At 39.0% G+C, this 16,241-nt stretch overlaps 1 protein-coding gene across 1 annotated transcript in view; it reads right to left on the bottom strand.

Annotated features, from left to right (window-relative positions):
- The window catches only part of LOC136172033 (IQ domain-containing protein H-like), a 142,992-nt gene that overhangs the window by 74,499 nt on the left and 52,252 nt on the right, over nt 1-16,241 (bottom strand). The window contains exon 8 of the mRNA XM_065941156.1: nt 7,385-7,576. Within this exon, the coding sequence (XP_065797228.1) occupies nt 7,385-7,576 (192 nt within the window). The remainder of the gene's footprint in view (nt 1-7,384; nt 7,577-16,241) is intronic.

The following is a 16,241-nucleotide window of genomic DNA, read 5'->3' as shown; positions in this document are numbered from 1 at the left end:
TACCAACTAGAGAAATACCACTGACTGAGAAAACGGCATCTGCTGAAAAAGCTCTTTAGCTGAAAATTAAAACAAAAGAAAACACACGTGCCCTTTGGACTTGATTTTTCATTCAAGTAGTGGGGGAAAGGGGTGAATTTGTCGAGTGAAGTGAGAGGCTTACAGGAGAATTTATATTTTAATTTTATGCCAAAGGAATGGGCAGGCATCTTAATGGGCAGAATCCTTAATCAGATTCTGTACCTTCCTTGATATTTGCACAGGTACAGAGATATATAGTTGAGGTGGATATGACAGCATTATAAATTTATTTATTTTTTTTTTCCCTACAAACCATGTTTAGGAAGATACCAGAGTAATAAAGCAGTGAATCCAAAAATGAGGATTTGTTTGCTCTGGCACAATTACACAAGAGTCCGGGTCTTCTCAAGGCCATCCCTCTCCCGCCGAGGGGCACGGAGGACAGAAGGCCAGAAGCAAATGGCGCAGTGGCCGGCAGAGGAGAGTAAAACCCACTCTGAATCTGTTCCAAATATCCATGCCTGCTCTGTGGCTTTCAGCAAAGCAGATATTTCCAAAAGAACTCCAACGGGGACTTCCTGTGTGTGAAAACACTAACCAATTCTTGTTCCTCTCATCTTTTGCTTTATTCCTTCCTTCCACGCTGTTATTGCGAAAAACTGGCAGTTAAATTCAATTGATTCAAAATATTCGGAATCCATATGGCCGCCAACCCTGGAGCTGAGGCGGCGATAGCGCCTCACTGCTGTTCTCAAGCATTTGCCTCTCCCCTAGTCCCCAGATGGTGGGAGTAACATTTAAACCTCCTTTTCTCTGCCTTGTACAATAGACCTTGGCACCATTTCAACTGTTTACTCCGGTAATTAACAGCTCTGATACCACAACAATTACAACTCCTACACTCTCACCACAATAATGCTATGAATTAGTGAGAGCTAATGGCTGGAAGGTAGAGCGTTTCCAGACTGTGAGATCTGTGCATTTTTAGAATAAAATAAAAGGTACAAACAGCACGCTTGCAGTAGACAATGATTACCTTGTAATTAGTTTACACAAAGCTTCCTATTTAATGGCAAAATGCTGTAATTAACGTGTGACAGAAAATCAAAGGGTACTTTGTAAGCATATGAAAAATTAACACTGCAGGCCCATAGCTTTATGTACTGATTAGAAGCATATTAAATCAATAGGACACACAAACCAACAGCTTGTATAGCTGATTATTATAGGTCCTCAGAAGGGGGACCCAGCTTTCATTTAACTTGGGGAGGCAATTTTCCTTCTCCTGTCATCTTCCTCAGGCACTGAGAAGCACCTCCAACCCAACCCTGGCAGCTTCATGAAAATAACCACTGAACTGGAAGAAAACATTCTAAGTCATTTTCAGAGATAAGGAAAAATATGCAAATGATTAAGACTTTCCAATGATTGCGGTGACGTGCTGCTACACTAATTAGAAAAGACACCAACTGGAACCGGAAAAATGAAGCAACTGGGTCTCAATCTTGTGGTCAGAAAAATGTCTAGTTTATCAGGTCAATGCCTCTTTATTCAACATGTAGGATGTTAAAATAACTGGAATTATTTTCTATCTTCAAATTATAAGAAACCAGGCTGCTATCAAGGCTTATTCTTTTAAAGGCATTATCTGGGTAAACCATTGGGTAGGCACGCTTTGGTCAACAATCTTGTATCTTCAACAGTTACAATCCTATATGGTAACTGATGCATAGAACAATATTCTCAAAGCCTAAAAGGTGCTATAGGACCTTCTGAATCACCAGAAAAAGATTAAGTTGTATGTACTTGTTCAATACTACCTACAATTTAATTATAATGCAATTTTGTGGTAATATTAATAACACATAGCATTTTTTGAGGTCTTATGTGCTAAATATGGATACATTGGCAGCCAATTCACAAGGGTCATCTCATTTAATTCTTACTACCTCCTCCAGGAGATAGGTACTAACATTATTTCTCTTTACACTTGAAGAGATAGAGACTTGGACAGCTGAAGTGATTTGCCCATGGTTCCCCCCTGCCCCAATAACCTCCATTTGCCTACTCCATGGAACCCATGAAGCCAGACCACCTCCTACTTATCCTGAATGTTCAACTATTCAGACTGGTTTATTCCAAACTTTATTCTGCTTAAAAAGAAATTTACCACATCAATCTGGAACAGGAGATATAAAGAAATATAAAAAAAATTAAAATATTTGGTTGGTTATCCAAAAAGCAGGGCTTTTTGAACATGTGAACTGTTCAAAAGAAATCTTTAATTTTTCAGTAATTTTTACTCTTTCTGTGCACATGTTGATTTCTTAACGTAAATTTTTTGTTTAAGATAGTGTTCTCTGTTGAGAATATTTTCATGGAATAAAATAATATTTTCATGGTCAAAAAGAAAAAAACAACAAAAAGCAGGGCTTTAAATACTCATGAAATACTCACGATATTTTTAATACCATGTCTGATTGTGAAGAAAGGCTGTTTAAGTTTTCTGAGAATTTACAGGTTCACTAAAATGATCTTGTGAGTGTATTAAGTTGAGAACGGCATTGAAAATTTGTCACCCCCATGAATGATCAAAGGGTGACATTTCAAACTCACTCTCCTCACCCACTCACATAAGTAGGTAGGTGAGGCAGGTGCGTTGCAAAGCTGAACCCTAGAGGCTCTCCAGCAGGGCTTCTTCCTTACTCTGAGGCGTGTGTGCTAATGGCTCTCTTACCTCCCAGCCGACTGGCAACAGGACAGCAGCTGTGCTGTCAGGAAGGAGAGGGAAGACATTCGAGTGCAATAGCTATGGGACCTTTGTGTTTCCCACAAGTCTGTAGAAAGCAGACAATCCACCACAAGGGCAGCAGGCCGCAAAGGCAGGGGCCAGAGGGAGAACCCTACTCCAGGGCTTTCAAACAGCGGGTCTTTTCTAAATGGATTCAACTCAGTGTGGCCGGGGCAGGGGACCAGGAGGAGTGGATGTGGGTTCCAAGCTGGATGCAGATCATTGACTAGCTATGTGAACTTGGGCAAGTCACTTCACTTCCAAGGAATCTATTTCTCCATCTGTAAGCAGAATAACAATACCTTCCTTATCAAAGTGGTGTGGGAGTAAATAAGTAAAAACTTCTGAGATGGAATGAGTTAATTCAAGTAAAGTGTGGAAATGCCTGGCACCCAGTTGTCCCTTGCCATCAAGGGGGATTGATGGTAGGACTCCCATGGATAACAAAATCCAAGAATCCTCAAGTCCCATATATAAAATGGCATTGCTCGCCCTTGGTATGTGGGTTCCACATCTGCAGATTCAAATATGCAAGGGTACAAGAAACATTTCCTTGTGTATTCATGCATGACTCTGTGTGCATGTGTATAGTGTACTCATGGGTCTGTGTGCATGTGTGCTAAGTAGCTTCAGTTGTGTCCAACTCTTTGCAACCCCATGGACTGTAGTCTTCCAGGTTCCTCTGTCCATGGGATTTCCCAGGCAAGAATACTAGCGTGGGTTGCCATGCCCTCCTCTAGGGGATCTTCCTGAACCAGGGATCAAACCCACGTCTCTCATCTATCCTGCATTGGGAGGTGGGTTCTTTATCACTAGTTCCACCTGGGAAGCCCATTCATGGGTCTTTGTGCCTAGTCGCTAGTTGTGTCTGACTTTTTGCGACCTCAAGGACTGTAGCCTGCCAGGCTCCTCAGTCCATGGGGATTCTCCAGGCAAGAATACTGGAGTGGGTTGCCATGCCCTCTTCCAGAGGATCTTCCCAACCCAGGGATCACACCCAGGTCTCCTGCATTGTGAGTGGTTTCTTTACTGTCTGAGCCACCAGAAAAACCCAAGAATACTGGAGTGGGTAGCCTATCCCTTCTCCAGGGGATCTTCCTGACCCAGGGATCAAACAGGGGTCTCCTGCATTGCAGGTGGATTTTTTCCCAGCTGAATTACCAGGGAAACCCATTCGTGGGGGTCTACAAAATGCTAAATCTCATGTCTAGGCCAGCATTCTGGCAACTACTTTTCTAAAGCAGTGTCACCAGGTGTCACTACTAACAAGTCAGTTTTCCAGAAGTGACAGAGAGAAACGGCACAAGAAGGACTAGTACCACAACAAATGTCTACCTGGGTCTCCCTGCACTGTCTTAGGTGAGAGTGCCCAGAAGGATTTTCCCCTACAGGTGTGTCTTTGCTTAAGCCTTTATTCCTACTAAATGAATATAAATTCTCTTGTCTCTGGAGTGGCAACTTTGGAGCATGCACACATGTGTAGATTCACTGAAACTTAATAAGCATTGAGTATTTAAGTGAGTGAGTTTACTGGAACCTGTTGGGGGAAGTAGATTTTGTTAGCTGGCAGGATAGGCACAGACGGTAAACAATCTGCCTGCAATGCAGGAGACCCAGTTTGATCCCTGGGTCGGGAAGATCCTCTGGAGAAGGAAATGGCAACCTACTGCAGTATTCTTGCCTGGAGAATCCCATGGACACAGGAGCCTGGTGGGCTGCAGTCTGTGGGATTGCAGAGTCGGACACGACTTAGTGACTAACACTTTCACTTTCAGGATGAAGAGAGTAAGGTTGGTACCAAGGCACCATGAAAAAAAAATGAGAGTTGTGTTGTTTTTATTGTGGCTATTATGTAACATTCTGCTTTTCCTAAAATCACTTACATGTCAACACAGATTTTTAAAATATGACTTCAGTGTTTTATCATTTGTTGATTTCATGACTTTGTTTCAAGTCTCAGCTGCAACCAAATAACTCTGCTCTCAATTAGATAGCTAGAAAAAAAGATCCTTATAGATCCTTGAGTCCACACTGAATCATGGCTACACCTAAAACCAATATCTGCATAAGACGCAAGAGAATCTCAAAATAGTTCAAACCCCTATAAACAGCACTGTTTTTAATCTGTTGCCTACAACATACCAATGAGAAAAATCATGGTATCGTGTCATAAACTGCTATGCAAATGATGCTATTTGTAAGTATTAACATAATTTAGTGCTTACAGTCATATTCTCATTTCTAATAATTCTCCCAGAATGGAGTCTTTCTCTGGACTCTTAGCCTGCAGGATAGTCTTTCATCAAGAAGCTGAAATTTTTAATAACCTGCCAGCATATGTTTTGCATATGCCAGGCTAGGCTTGATGACACAACATCTTCATTATCAAAAGAAACAGGTCTACAAACTGTAATAGGACATTAAAACATGCCTGTGCTCATAAAGTAATGCTTTGATGTCTAAATATGCACCATTATGATGGTCTTCTGGAACAAAGCATAATTCTAATCCTAAATTCTCAATAGCTACACTCAGTGGAGATTGCAGTTCACTGCCACTCTGAATACAATTTCACTTTGAAGGGAAAAGAATGTCAATAGTCTCCTACCAAAAAAAAGCTCTTCAGAAGTACTTTATTTTTTACTTTGGCTTTTAACAACACCATGGTCAAGCACAGGTCTCAGAATGTAAAAAGATTTCATAATAACTATTTTCCCTTGTTAAGTTAAAAAAATTTAGACAGATCATTAATTATTCATAAGTGTCACATTTGACAACATTAACAATAATGCCAAATGTAACTGGTGGTAATTTAAAATGGTATAGTTTAAAATATTTGAAATTAATATATATTCAGCTTTCTAAATGCAATTCAGCTATATGTCAATATGTTAAATATTTTTAAAACTTAATATCAAACATTTCAAATTTATCATAGTCTAGTATCAGAGAATTCTATAAAAATTATTGATTTTAAATACTGAGGCAAGGAAATACTTGGTACATTAACACTGGGGCTTCCCAGGTAGTGCTAGCGGTAAAGAACCTGCCTCCCAGTACAGGAGAGGAAAGAGACTTGGGTTTGATCCTTGGGTCACGAAGATCCTCTGGAGGAGGGCATGGCAACCTACTCCAGTATTCTTGCCTGGAGAGTTCCATGGACAGAGGAGCTTGGGGGGCTACAGTCCATGAGGTCGCTAAGAGCCAGACATGACTGAAGCAACTTAGCACACAAACATTTCAATTTTTTAGATTAAAAAAAGTCATACTTTTCATGGTTTAATCTCAACAGTTTTGCTTAAAAAACTTTTTAAATACAAGATGAAATAAAACCCAGTCCAAGGGAACACAAGAGCAACCTCTATGGGCCTCAAAATTAAATACATTTTCCTTTCCTTGTTTTATTTTTTCCTAAGGAGAGTAATTCACTTTGGTATCCTTTAAATAATATGTAAAAAGCTGGCCATGACAGGTACTGCATTAAGTCCATCCGCTGATGGAGGAGGAAGAAAAGCCCAGAATAGATCATGAGGAGAGCTAACATTTATCAAAGGGAACTCTCTCTTCTGACTGTTCTCTAGATTTATTCATCATTCCATTTTCACAAGAATAATGTGATTCTCTCTGTGTGCCCCTCCCTTTCTATCACTTGTGTCTTGATTCATCTACTTCTGCAGTGGGATGCTCAAAGCAGGTGCAAATCACTGCACAGCCACCACTACAGAAGCTGGCGGGGAAGGAATCAGTTCATGGAAAATTTGTGTCTGAATTTTCTTCATCAGTTATGCTTTCATCAGGAGTGAAAAACAGAGATTTGGGATTAAGTGAAGTCAGCAAGTCGAGGTCTCTGAATGCAAAATGATGCTGTTTTCAGAACGGTGGGCTTAATTCATATATGAAGCCATATAAAACTAATTATTAAGCAACTTTGAAACAGACTACAAAGTTGTACAATTCATCCTCCTACTAATATACATGGAAAAATCCATATACATCACTCATACATTAAGAGTTTTTACCTATTATTCAGTTCTTGCCTGGAGATTTTCTTGCTGGAATGTATTTTCTCAACATCTCACAGGGACCAGCAGTTACATAAATTTCCTTGAATTGTCTTCAAAAACGTATGACTGCTGACAGAATGCTATTAAACATTAGCTTCCAGGTGACAAGCATTCACTAATAGAATTTCCCTCTCACAATAAAATACAACTAGCTTAATAACAACAGTTGGTAGAAGCATATGATCTAGAATCATATGCTTAGAGCAAATGATTAGATTTGAAATGTTATTTGAATATCATAAAAACACTACTTCCTAATTATTAGCATAATCAATTTGAGGATTTTTAGGGACCCAAGAAGGAACATTTAAGATAACCTGATCAACCTCATTCACTTTGTACATAAAAGCTAAGACCCAGGAGAGGAAAAAATTGCCTAAGGTCTCAACTGCTGGGAGGTAACTCAGCTGAGTCTACAAGAAGGTGCTATATCTCCTAGCTAAGCCTTTTGCTTTCTCTCCTATCTGTTCACAGACACTTTGGGTTTAGGTTACCATTGAATACTCACTTGTGCCCATTTCTTTCTCCAGTCTTCGCGACTGTATCTCTGACTCTCCTTTAGGATCCACTTGTAGCACTTTAGGTGGGAGGGAATGTCACAAAACGCAGTCCCATTTCCTCCAAACTCATAGTCTGTTTTAAAGAGCCAGCGTTGGATTTCCAGGTGATCGGTGACCAGCTGACTCACCTGTTCTATTATCTGTTGGGCCAAAGATACGCAACATTTAATTTCCTGGATTCCTTCTTATTGCGTTAACTTAGCTGTAGTACTTCTCATATGTCTTTATTTCAAACAGTCTGTTCATTCGGTTATCTTCTAGTCATTAACACAGATTAGAAGTTTTAAGTGATATGTGTATGTGTGTGTGTATGTTGGGTTGGCCAAAAAGCTCATTTAGGGTTTTCGATAAGCTGTTATGCAAAAATGCAGTTGAACTCTTTGATTAACCCCATACATGAATATGGTATAAAGAAACCACCAACCAATGGGACCAAAGATATGTTTAAAAGTATAATCTTATTTATGAGAAATTATGAAATTATTACTTGCTGACTTTTGAAGGCAAAAGAAAAAATCTGAATATCTGTAATTGAATCTTAATATTGTTCTCTTCCTTTTTCAGAGAATAATGTGTTTACTTATTGATTCTTCAGATGATTCTTTTATAGTTTCAAGACTATAAAAAGTTATAGTCTTGAAAACTTAAACTGTTTGGAGCTTTGCTGAGCTTTTAAATGTTACAATCTATAAAATATTTAATTTTTTTCTCATTAGTATACATGAAATACATTTGTTTGGGCAGTCAACTGACCAAATGTGTTATATGTATTACATGAACAAGACAGATAAAGGAGGTAAAACACTTGTGAAAGCAACTTTATTGGAATACACACCTCTCCTACATCTTATTTGAAACTTTTCTCAAGAACTGGGCTCAGTCACATGAATGTTTCAGGGGTAGATATGCAAGCTCAAATATCACAATAATAATAATAACTATAATATTTAACATCACTGAACTCTCAGTAGGATCTAGGCCTTTGGCATAGTTCTTTACACAAATCTTCTCATTGAACACTCACAAAAACCTATGAAATAGGCACCGTTATTAGTTATATTCTATGTATAAATAACTGAGACTCAGGTAATTTAAATAACTTGCCCACAATCACACAACACGGAGTAGCAGAACAGGGACTCCACTCAGGCTGCTCTGAGTCAATACCTAAGCCCATCTCTTCTCCACGGTGCGACCCAGCTCAAGCTACAGAGAGGCAGAGGAGAAGGGTGACGTGGAGAAGGAAGTCAGGAGCAAGAGAAGCAGCTTCCTTTACAGTCAATAAGCTATTGGGATAAGTCTGAATCAGAAAAAGTCTATAGCAAGATTGCTTGATTATAAGTAATGCTGTTCTAATAGAGCCTTGGTGAAAAATAACTCATTAGACCACAGAGTGATTTTTTATTTGATCTTCTTCATCAGACTCTCTAATCTATATAGAAAGAAACAATATTAAGAGTTCCCTCTCCTGAGCCTGCCCCATACTATTCTTGGCCATGGTCTGTGCTTAAGGAGGCTTCTGCAACACTGTTCTCTTCTATTTTGATGAGTTTTGTTCACCAAATGGATTTTTTTAAACTACAGAATGTGAGATGACTCATAATTCTGAAAAAAAATCTGTTGAAATCTGGAACTGGAAGATTAAAATTATTTTGATTAAAGGCACAATCTGTTCTCTTGGGTTGTGCCTTTCCAGCAAATCTCCCTGGGGATGCTACAGTATACAGCAGTGTTGAAGTGATAGTAAAACAGATATACTTGGGATCCCTGGAAGCCCCATGCAACCGTAGGGTATTCAATTAGGGTGAAAATGAAATTGTCTTAACTCCCTAATTATTAAGTAGTGTCTAGGGATAATTTGGGTGTTTAAATGACAAGTACTCTGGTCTACACACCATATGGCTATGAGCATAGCCTAGGAAGGTTTTTAAAAATGTGTCTTTCAAAGTTACATCCCTTCTTTCTCTAACGTTGTGTTGAGAAGATAGATTCCATTATGGTCATATGTTGCAGAAGGAGAAATAGTTCTTGGCCTGTGAATATCCAATAAGATTCTTTTGCCAGTATAAGGAAAGGTATTCTGGCACAGTCTTTTTCATTGTATGCTTGAATATATTGTATATTTGGAAGTTTCAGCTACTAACAGAATTATTATCTGCTTCTTCCAAATCCTATTATTTGTTGCTTCTGAGAATCCTATAAATGGGTGTCTGTTGATGGATTCCCTACAGTAATGAAAAGGATCAATAGTATTGTAAAGACTACACCACTGGAAAGAATTATGTGCTATCTTTAAGTGAAAATTGAACAGTGCTTTAAAATAGCATTGCCATTTTTGATTATTTAACCAAAGCTGTCAATATTTCATATGGAACACATGCCAGAAAGAGAAGTTGCCTGGTTACTTTATGGATCAAAACAGGAAATACTCACTGTGCTCAAGCTGGACTTAAAAAATAAAATAAATTACTTAATCATAAAGCAAATGACTTTATGTTATTGCCAAACATTTATCATTTTCTATTTAAGTCTATCTATTCAAAACATGTAATATATTTTTAAATTGCCATATATTTTATACTGGTGTAGGGCAGAAATAGAAAAATGTCTACTGCTAAAATCCAACTGATAGCTAGGAAAATTTATTAACCTAAATTAAAATAATCACAGCTTTCTTTCACCAGCTTTAAGTTTATGATGCACATTGGTAAAAAGTCAGTGTTACTGATTCATTACCATCTGCAAATTCAAAGTGCTGACATGTTCAGATAGATTAGGTAGGATAGGCATTATCTGGAAAAATCTCAATGGAGTGCTTCAATTCTTGTTGACTTCAGACATATGGTTTCCAAATAAGTAGTGCAGACCTCAGTTATGACTTAGTTTATTGTGATACAATTTGCACACACCATAGGTGACACCCTTTAAATCCAATTTATCTTTGAGGAGAGGTTTTTATCCTACTTCTGAATATCAGCATTAGAGTGAGGCTTTACTGCATTAAAGATTCCTGCATCTTTAACCACAATTAACATATAAAGTTCTAAAATATTTTATAGCAAAGACTGCCTGAGTTCTCATCAATGGGGACAAAAGTAAGACTCAATATAAATACTGCACTTACATTCTTTTTATCTTTTTTATTTATTTTTATTAGCTGAAGGCTAATTACTTTACAATATTGTAGTGGTTTTTGCCATACATTGACATGAATCAGCCATGGATTTACATGTGTTCCCCATCCCGATCCCCCCTCCCACTTCCCTCCCCATCTGATCCCTCTGGGTCTTCCCAGTGCACCAGCCCTGAGCACTTGTCTCATGCATCCAACCTGGGCTGGTGATCTGTTTCACCCTTGATAGTATACTTGTTTCAATGTTCTTCTCTCAGAACATCCCACCCTCGCCTTCTCCCACAGAGTCCCAAGTCTGTTCTGTACATCTGTGTCTCTTTTTCTGTTCTGCATATAGGGTTATGCACCATCTTTTTAAATTCCATATATATGCGTTAGTATACTGTATTGGTCTTTATCTTTCTGGCTTACTTCACTCTGTATAATGGGCTCCAGTTTCATCCATCTCATTAGAACTGCTTCAAATGAATTCTTTTTAATGGCTGAGTAATATTCCATGGTGTATATGTACCACAGCTTCCTTATCCATTCATCTGCTGATGAGCATCTAGGTTGCTTCCATGTCCTGGCTGTTATAAACAGTGTTGCGATGAACATTGGGGTGCATGTGTCTCTTTCAGATCTGGTTTCCTCGGTGTGTATGCCCAGGAGTGGGATTGCTGGGTCATATGGCAGTTCTATTTCCAGTTTTTAAAGGAATCTCCACACTGTTCTCCATAGTGACTGTGCTAGTTTGCATTCCCACCAACAGTGTAAGAGGGTTCCCTTTTCTCCACACCCTCTCCAGCATTTATTGCTTGTAGACTTTCGGATAGCAGCCATCCTGACTGGCGTGTAATGGTACCTCATTGTGGTTTTGATTTGCATTTCTCTGATAATGAGTGATGTTGAGTATCTTTTCATGTGTTTGTTAGCCATCTGTATGTTTTCTTTGGAGAAATGTCTGTTTAGTTCTTTGGCCTATTTTTTGATTGGGTCATTTATTTTTCTGGAATTGAGCTGCAGGGGTTGCTTGTATATTTTTGAGATTAATCTTTTGTCTGTTTCTTCGTTTGCTATTATTTTCTCCCATTCTGAGGGCTGTCTTTTCACCTTGCTTATAGTTTCCTTTGTTGAAATACTGCACATACATTCTAAGGTTTTGAGGACTGTTTAATGTAATATACATGTATGAAATTGTATCACTTAAAAATGCATTTCACTTGTATTATGTCTATCAGCCTAGTATTCTACAGGGAAGCAGAGTTAAGCAATCTACTCTGTTACCTTCAAATTTCAGTGGAGGTTAATAATAACGGAAGGGACACATCAGGTCAGGGGAAGCCTCTCTCTTTTAATCCTATTAAGATAGCCTGTGCCTTTTCTAGACTGCCCTCTTTAAAAGAAACTTCCTTCATGAGCCCATGTATTGCCCATGAACACTCTATCTAGCTAGACTGAAACAGTCTGGGGGCAGTTTAAGAATTGCCAGTTCATCTCTGAAAAGTATGATTTATTGAAAGACTTGACTTGGGGCCCAGCAGCTGTGAGGTACAGAGCCTCAGGATCAGGCAGCTGAGAGAAGCAGCATGACCCCTAAATACTGTCCCCCACAAACACCCGCATTTTGTACAGTGTTTTAGCTTCCCCAGAAGTAGGTGTCCCAAATCGCTTGTGACTGGCTCAGAGGAATGGTTAAGAGATGGAATGAAACAGAGGTTAGGAAATGTTAACAACCATTTGTCTTTTAGTTTCTTTATTGTAAAAAAAGATAGCAGTTAAATGTGAGAACACCTGCCAGAGCAAACTTAGAGTGGCTAATTTCTAGTTCTCCAGTGGGTAATTTTGTAGTGACTAATATTATGGTTCTTCAGATATTAGGGCCCTAACTGTCTTCTGGAAGAATGCACAGCTATAGACTCAGACCAAGGCAAATTCAGAAGCAGAATTTTCCTCCTGGAACCATTTCACTTCCCCTTACTGGGGTTTTCCCCCTTTCTTTATGGCCACTTACTGAACAGCTAGGATTTAGGGGGTTTTTTTGGTAGAGTCATGGATGTCTGTAGTCTGACACATGCCTTTTGCAATATGACTCCCTAGAGCTCTCCAAACCTGCTCCTTTTAGCCCAAACTGACTCTCACATTTCTTAGGGTCCTACTAAAATGACTAGCTAACTAATATGATGATGAACTAATCCATATTAAGGCAATAAATATTGATAGCAGATTAATACATGAGTAGAGCCTTCACTTCCTTAATCCAAATGAATAAATATCTTGAGAATGAAAATTTCTGTAAGGCCCATAGGAAGATACTTTGAAACACCGAAGGCCTAAAGAGTGTTGTGCGTCGCATCCAACACTTTTGCGACCTCATGAACTGTAACCCGCCAGGCTCCTCTGTCCATGGGATTTTCCAGGCAAGAATACTAAAGTGGGTTGCTATTTCTATTTGCTACTCCAGGGGATCTTCCCGACACAGGGATTGAACCCGCACCTCTCGTGTCTCCTGCACTGACAAGTGGATTCTTTACCACTGAACCACCAGGAAAGCCCGAGGGCTAAAGCAGATCCCATCAAATCAACTCAAGTATTCCATAATATTCTTCATTGGATAGGACTGACTCCAGAAGACCTAAAAAGCTTCTACAAGGTCAAGAGAGTGTGAAATATTTAAACAGAACCTCACTTGTCCACCCTGCTTACCTGCTGGTGACTATAGATGTTATATATTCCAGGAGGGACTGGCACATCTGCGTTCTCAAAGACCCGTTTGCTTCCAGACTTGGTGCTATAGAAATGAGCTAGTTCAGGCTCTGGGCCTAGGATGGGTATGTTTAACATATCTGCCACGGCCAAATCATCTCTGTGGAGGAACCCGCTGACAATGTAGGCTTCTTTCCCTTGGATGAGATTTTTTATTCTTTTGATTGCCTTGGGACTGTACATCAGGTGAGTAGCCAGGCACATATGCTGCTTCTGGGGGGAGATCATAATATTCTTGTTAAAAGGTGTTCTTTTTCTTGTCCATATACCTAATCTATAATGTTGTACACAATAAATGCATTATTAATAGCAGGCTGGGTTATGACCTATCCTGTTGTTTAGCAGTTTAAAATGATAAAAGCTGTTGGGGTGAGGCTCCATAATCGCTCACATCTTTAGTGTGTTGGAAATAGGCTCACTGGGAATAGAACTAATTACTACACATCTGTATTTATTTGATCCATGTGGAATTATCCTTCTGTCAGAAGGAAAAGAAGCTGGCGGCCTTTGGATAATAGTGATTCATCTCTGCAACACTTCTGGCATGGTTTAACACTAAAGCATCTGGAAAATCAATACAATAAATGAAGAAAAGAGGCTCCTAATATTCTTCAGTATTCAGGACTCCTAATCTGGCAACCCTTTAAATGATTCAGTAGAAAAAAGGCACTTGACTTGATACCCTCTTCCCAAAGTTCTACCACAAATTCCATTTCAGGAGTATGTGTTTTTATGATGATTATCATGGTTCTTGGCCAACACACCAGAGAGGATTCATGAATGGAAAATATTTGAGAATTTCAGCAACACTCAAGTTCCTCTTCCAATGGAAAACTATTTTTATTTTTGACTACTTATATCCAGCTCAGCAATACATGTGACTGTCTCATTCAATTAAATAAATAATTCTGGCATGTCTAACAGGGGCAGAGGATGGAGTCAGATGGTCATCACAAACCAAAACTAATACAAGCTTGTCTCTGTGCTCAAGGAGTGGGAACACAGATGAGTACAATTAATGCATAATTAATACAAGGCAGAGAAGGGCCATAAAGAACTATAGAGGGCCTTGGAGGCATGGAGGAGGGAGGCAGAAGCCACATGCTAGTGTGAAGAACTGAAAAGGCAAATCACTTATCTCAGTTGGGTCTCAGTTTTCGCATCTGTAAAATGAGTATAATAATAGTACCCATCTCATAGGGATGCTGTGAGTATTAAATGAGATAATGCATGTAAAGCACTTATAATAGCACTTGGATATAATAAGCACTTAATGAACATCTGCTAATATTATTGTTATAAAAGAGGTTGGGGTTAAGGTAAATTTTGAAGGATGGGTAGGATTTTATCAGGTGAGGATGAGCATAGCCTAGGGATGGAATATGAGAACCCAAGATTGCGCTTATTTCTCTAGAACAGAGAGCATCATGGCACATGAGAAAGTCCTGGGGCTTAGGAGTCAAATGGTTCTTTGAATCCAGCTCTGTCCCTAACAAATAACCTGAACTTGGGCAAATGACTTAGACTCCTTGAGACTAAGTTTCTCCATCTGCCAAATGGGAATAAAAATACCCATTTGATGGGTTCCTCTAAGGAAAAATAAGATTATGAATATTTAACACCTATTATAATGCATGACATTGAGTTGACATTCAATCAATGGTATTAAAAATCATTATGGAGAAAACTTAAAAAAAATAAAGTCACTAAAATGTCATGCAAATAATATAATGCAAGACATGAGAGTCTTAATGGAGTTTAAAGGATTTTGTAGAGTGGCTCCATCTCCCCCCAGAGTCTAGTTAAAATTCTATTCAACAAGGACTTAAATTGTGGAGAAATTCCGAGCCACTATTTTGGGGAGTATCAGGCACACCAGTTTGCAAAGTGCTAGAGGGTATGAATGCCGAGTATAAGAGAAAGTGACTGAGGAGACCCCCTGGATTTCAGTCCTGTCTGAATTTGTAACTTGCCAGTTGATTTAGAAAACCTGATCTTTCTGAGCCTTGGTTCCCCACATTCAAATGAGGGGTTGAACTAGAAGTCTCTAGGGTCCTTCCAGCTGTGCTATAACGTTAAAACCAAAGCTCTTCTGGATATACTATTTAATGGGTACAGAGTTTCTTCTTGGGATTTTGAAAAAGTTTTGAAACTGGATAACACGATGATTGTACAACAATGTGAATGCACTTGATGCCATGGAACTGTACACTTTGAATGATTTAAATGATAAATTTTATGGTATGTATATTCTGCCTCCCCCCCCTCAAAAAAAAGATCCCCCAAAAAAATTCCTCTGAGAGAGGATTTTATGATTTACCCTATTGAACCCTCCCTTCAGAGCAAGTGATCTAAGTTCCTTTTGTCTATGGAATATGCCTTTTCTACATAATTTAAATCCATTTTCAAAACCTGCCTTTAAGAATGCAGCTCTAGGAAATCCAGTGCTCCACTGGACAATGAATGGTGACAGCACCTCGTGGGTTTGTGTTTCCCATCTGATTGCTCACTGTTTATCCCCTTGTTTATTATTTCACGCCTTCCCCTCCTTACAGTTTATTCCAATGAGGAAATGTGAAAAAATGATATGTCTGGGAGAACTGATGACTTGAGTCACAATATATGGTGGGCTTTTCAGGGACCTGGAAGAATGTTTCAAAGGGGACAGTCTTCTCAAGTCAAGTTCCCAAGGTCTCAGCACTTTGACACGTACTCTTCCATTTGATCCATACAACACAATTAACAGTCCCTCTTTTGGAAACTGTGAAACAGGCTCAGGTGATTTGCCTATAGTCACATAGCTGGCACATAGCAGAGGCAGGATTGTTATTCATTATTATTTTATGTATTATTATTAGTATTCATTATTAGCACAGTTCTCATGCCATAGCTGCTATGATTTCTCCCATTTTACAGACCTGAGGTTT

Source organism: Muntiacus reevesi, chromosome 7 (assembly GCF_963930625.1).
Source record: "Muntiacus reevesi chromosome 7, mMunRee1.1, whole genome shotgun sequence".
In the NCBI taxonomy this organism is placed as follows: domain Eukaryota; kingdom Metazoa; phylum Chordata; class Mammalia; order Artiodactyla; family Cervidae; genus Muntiacus; species Muntiacus reevesi.
The sequence above is the reverse complement of the archived record's forward strand: the minus strand, read 5'-3'. Positions and strand labels throughout refer to the sequence as shown.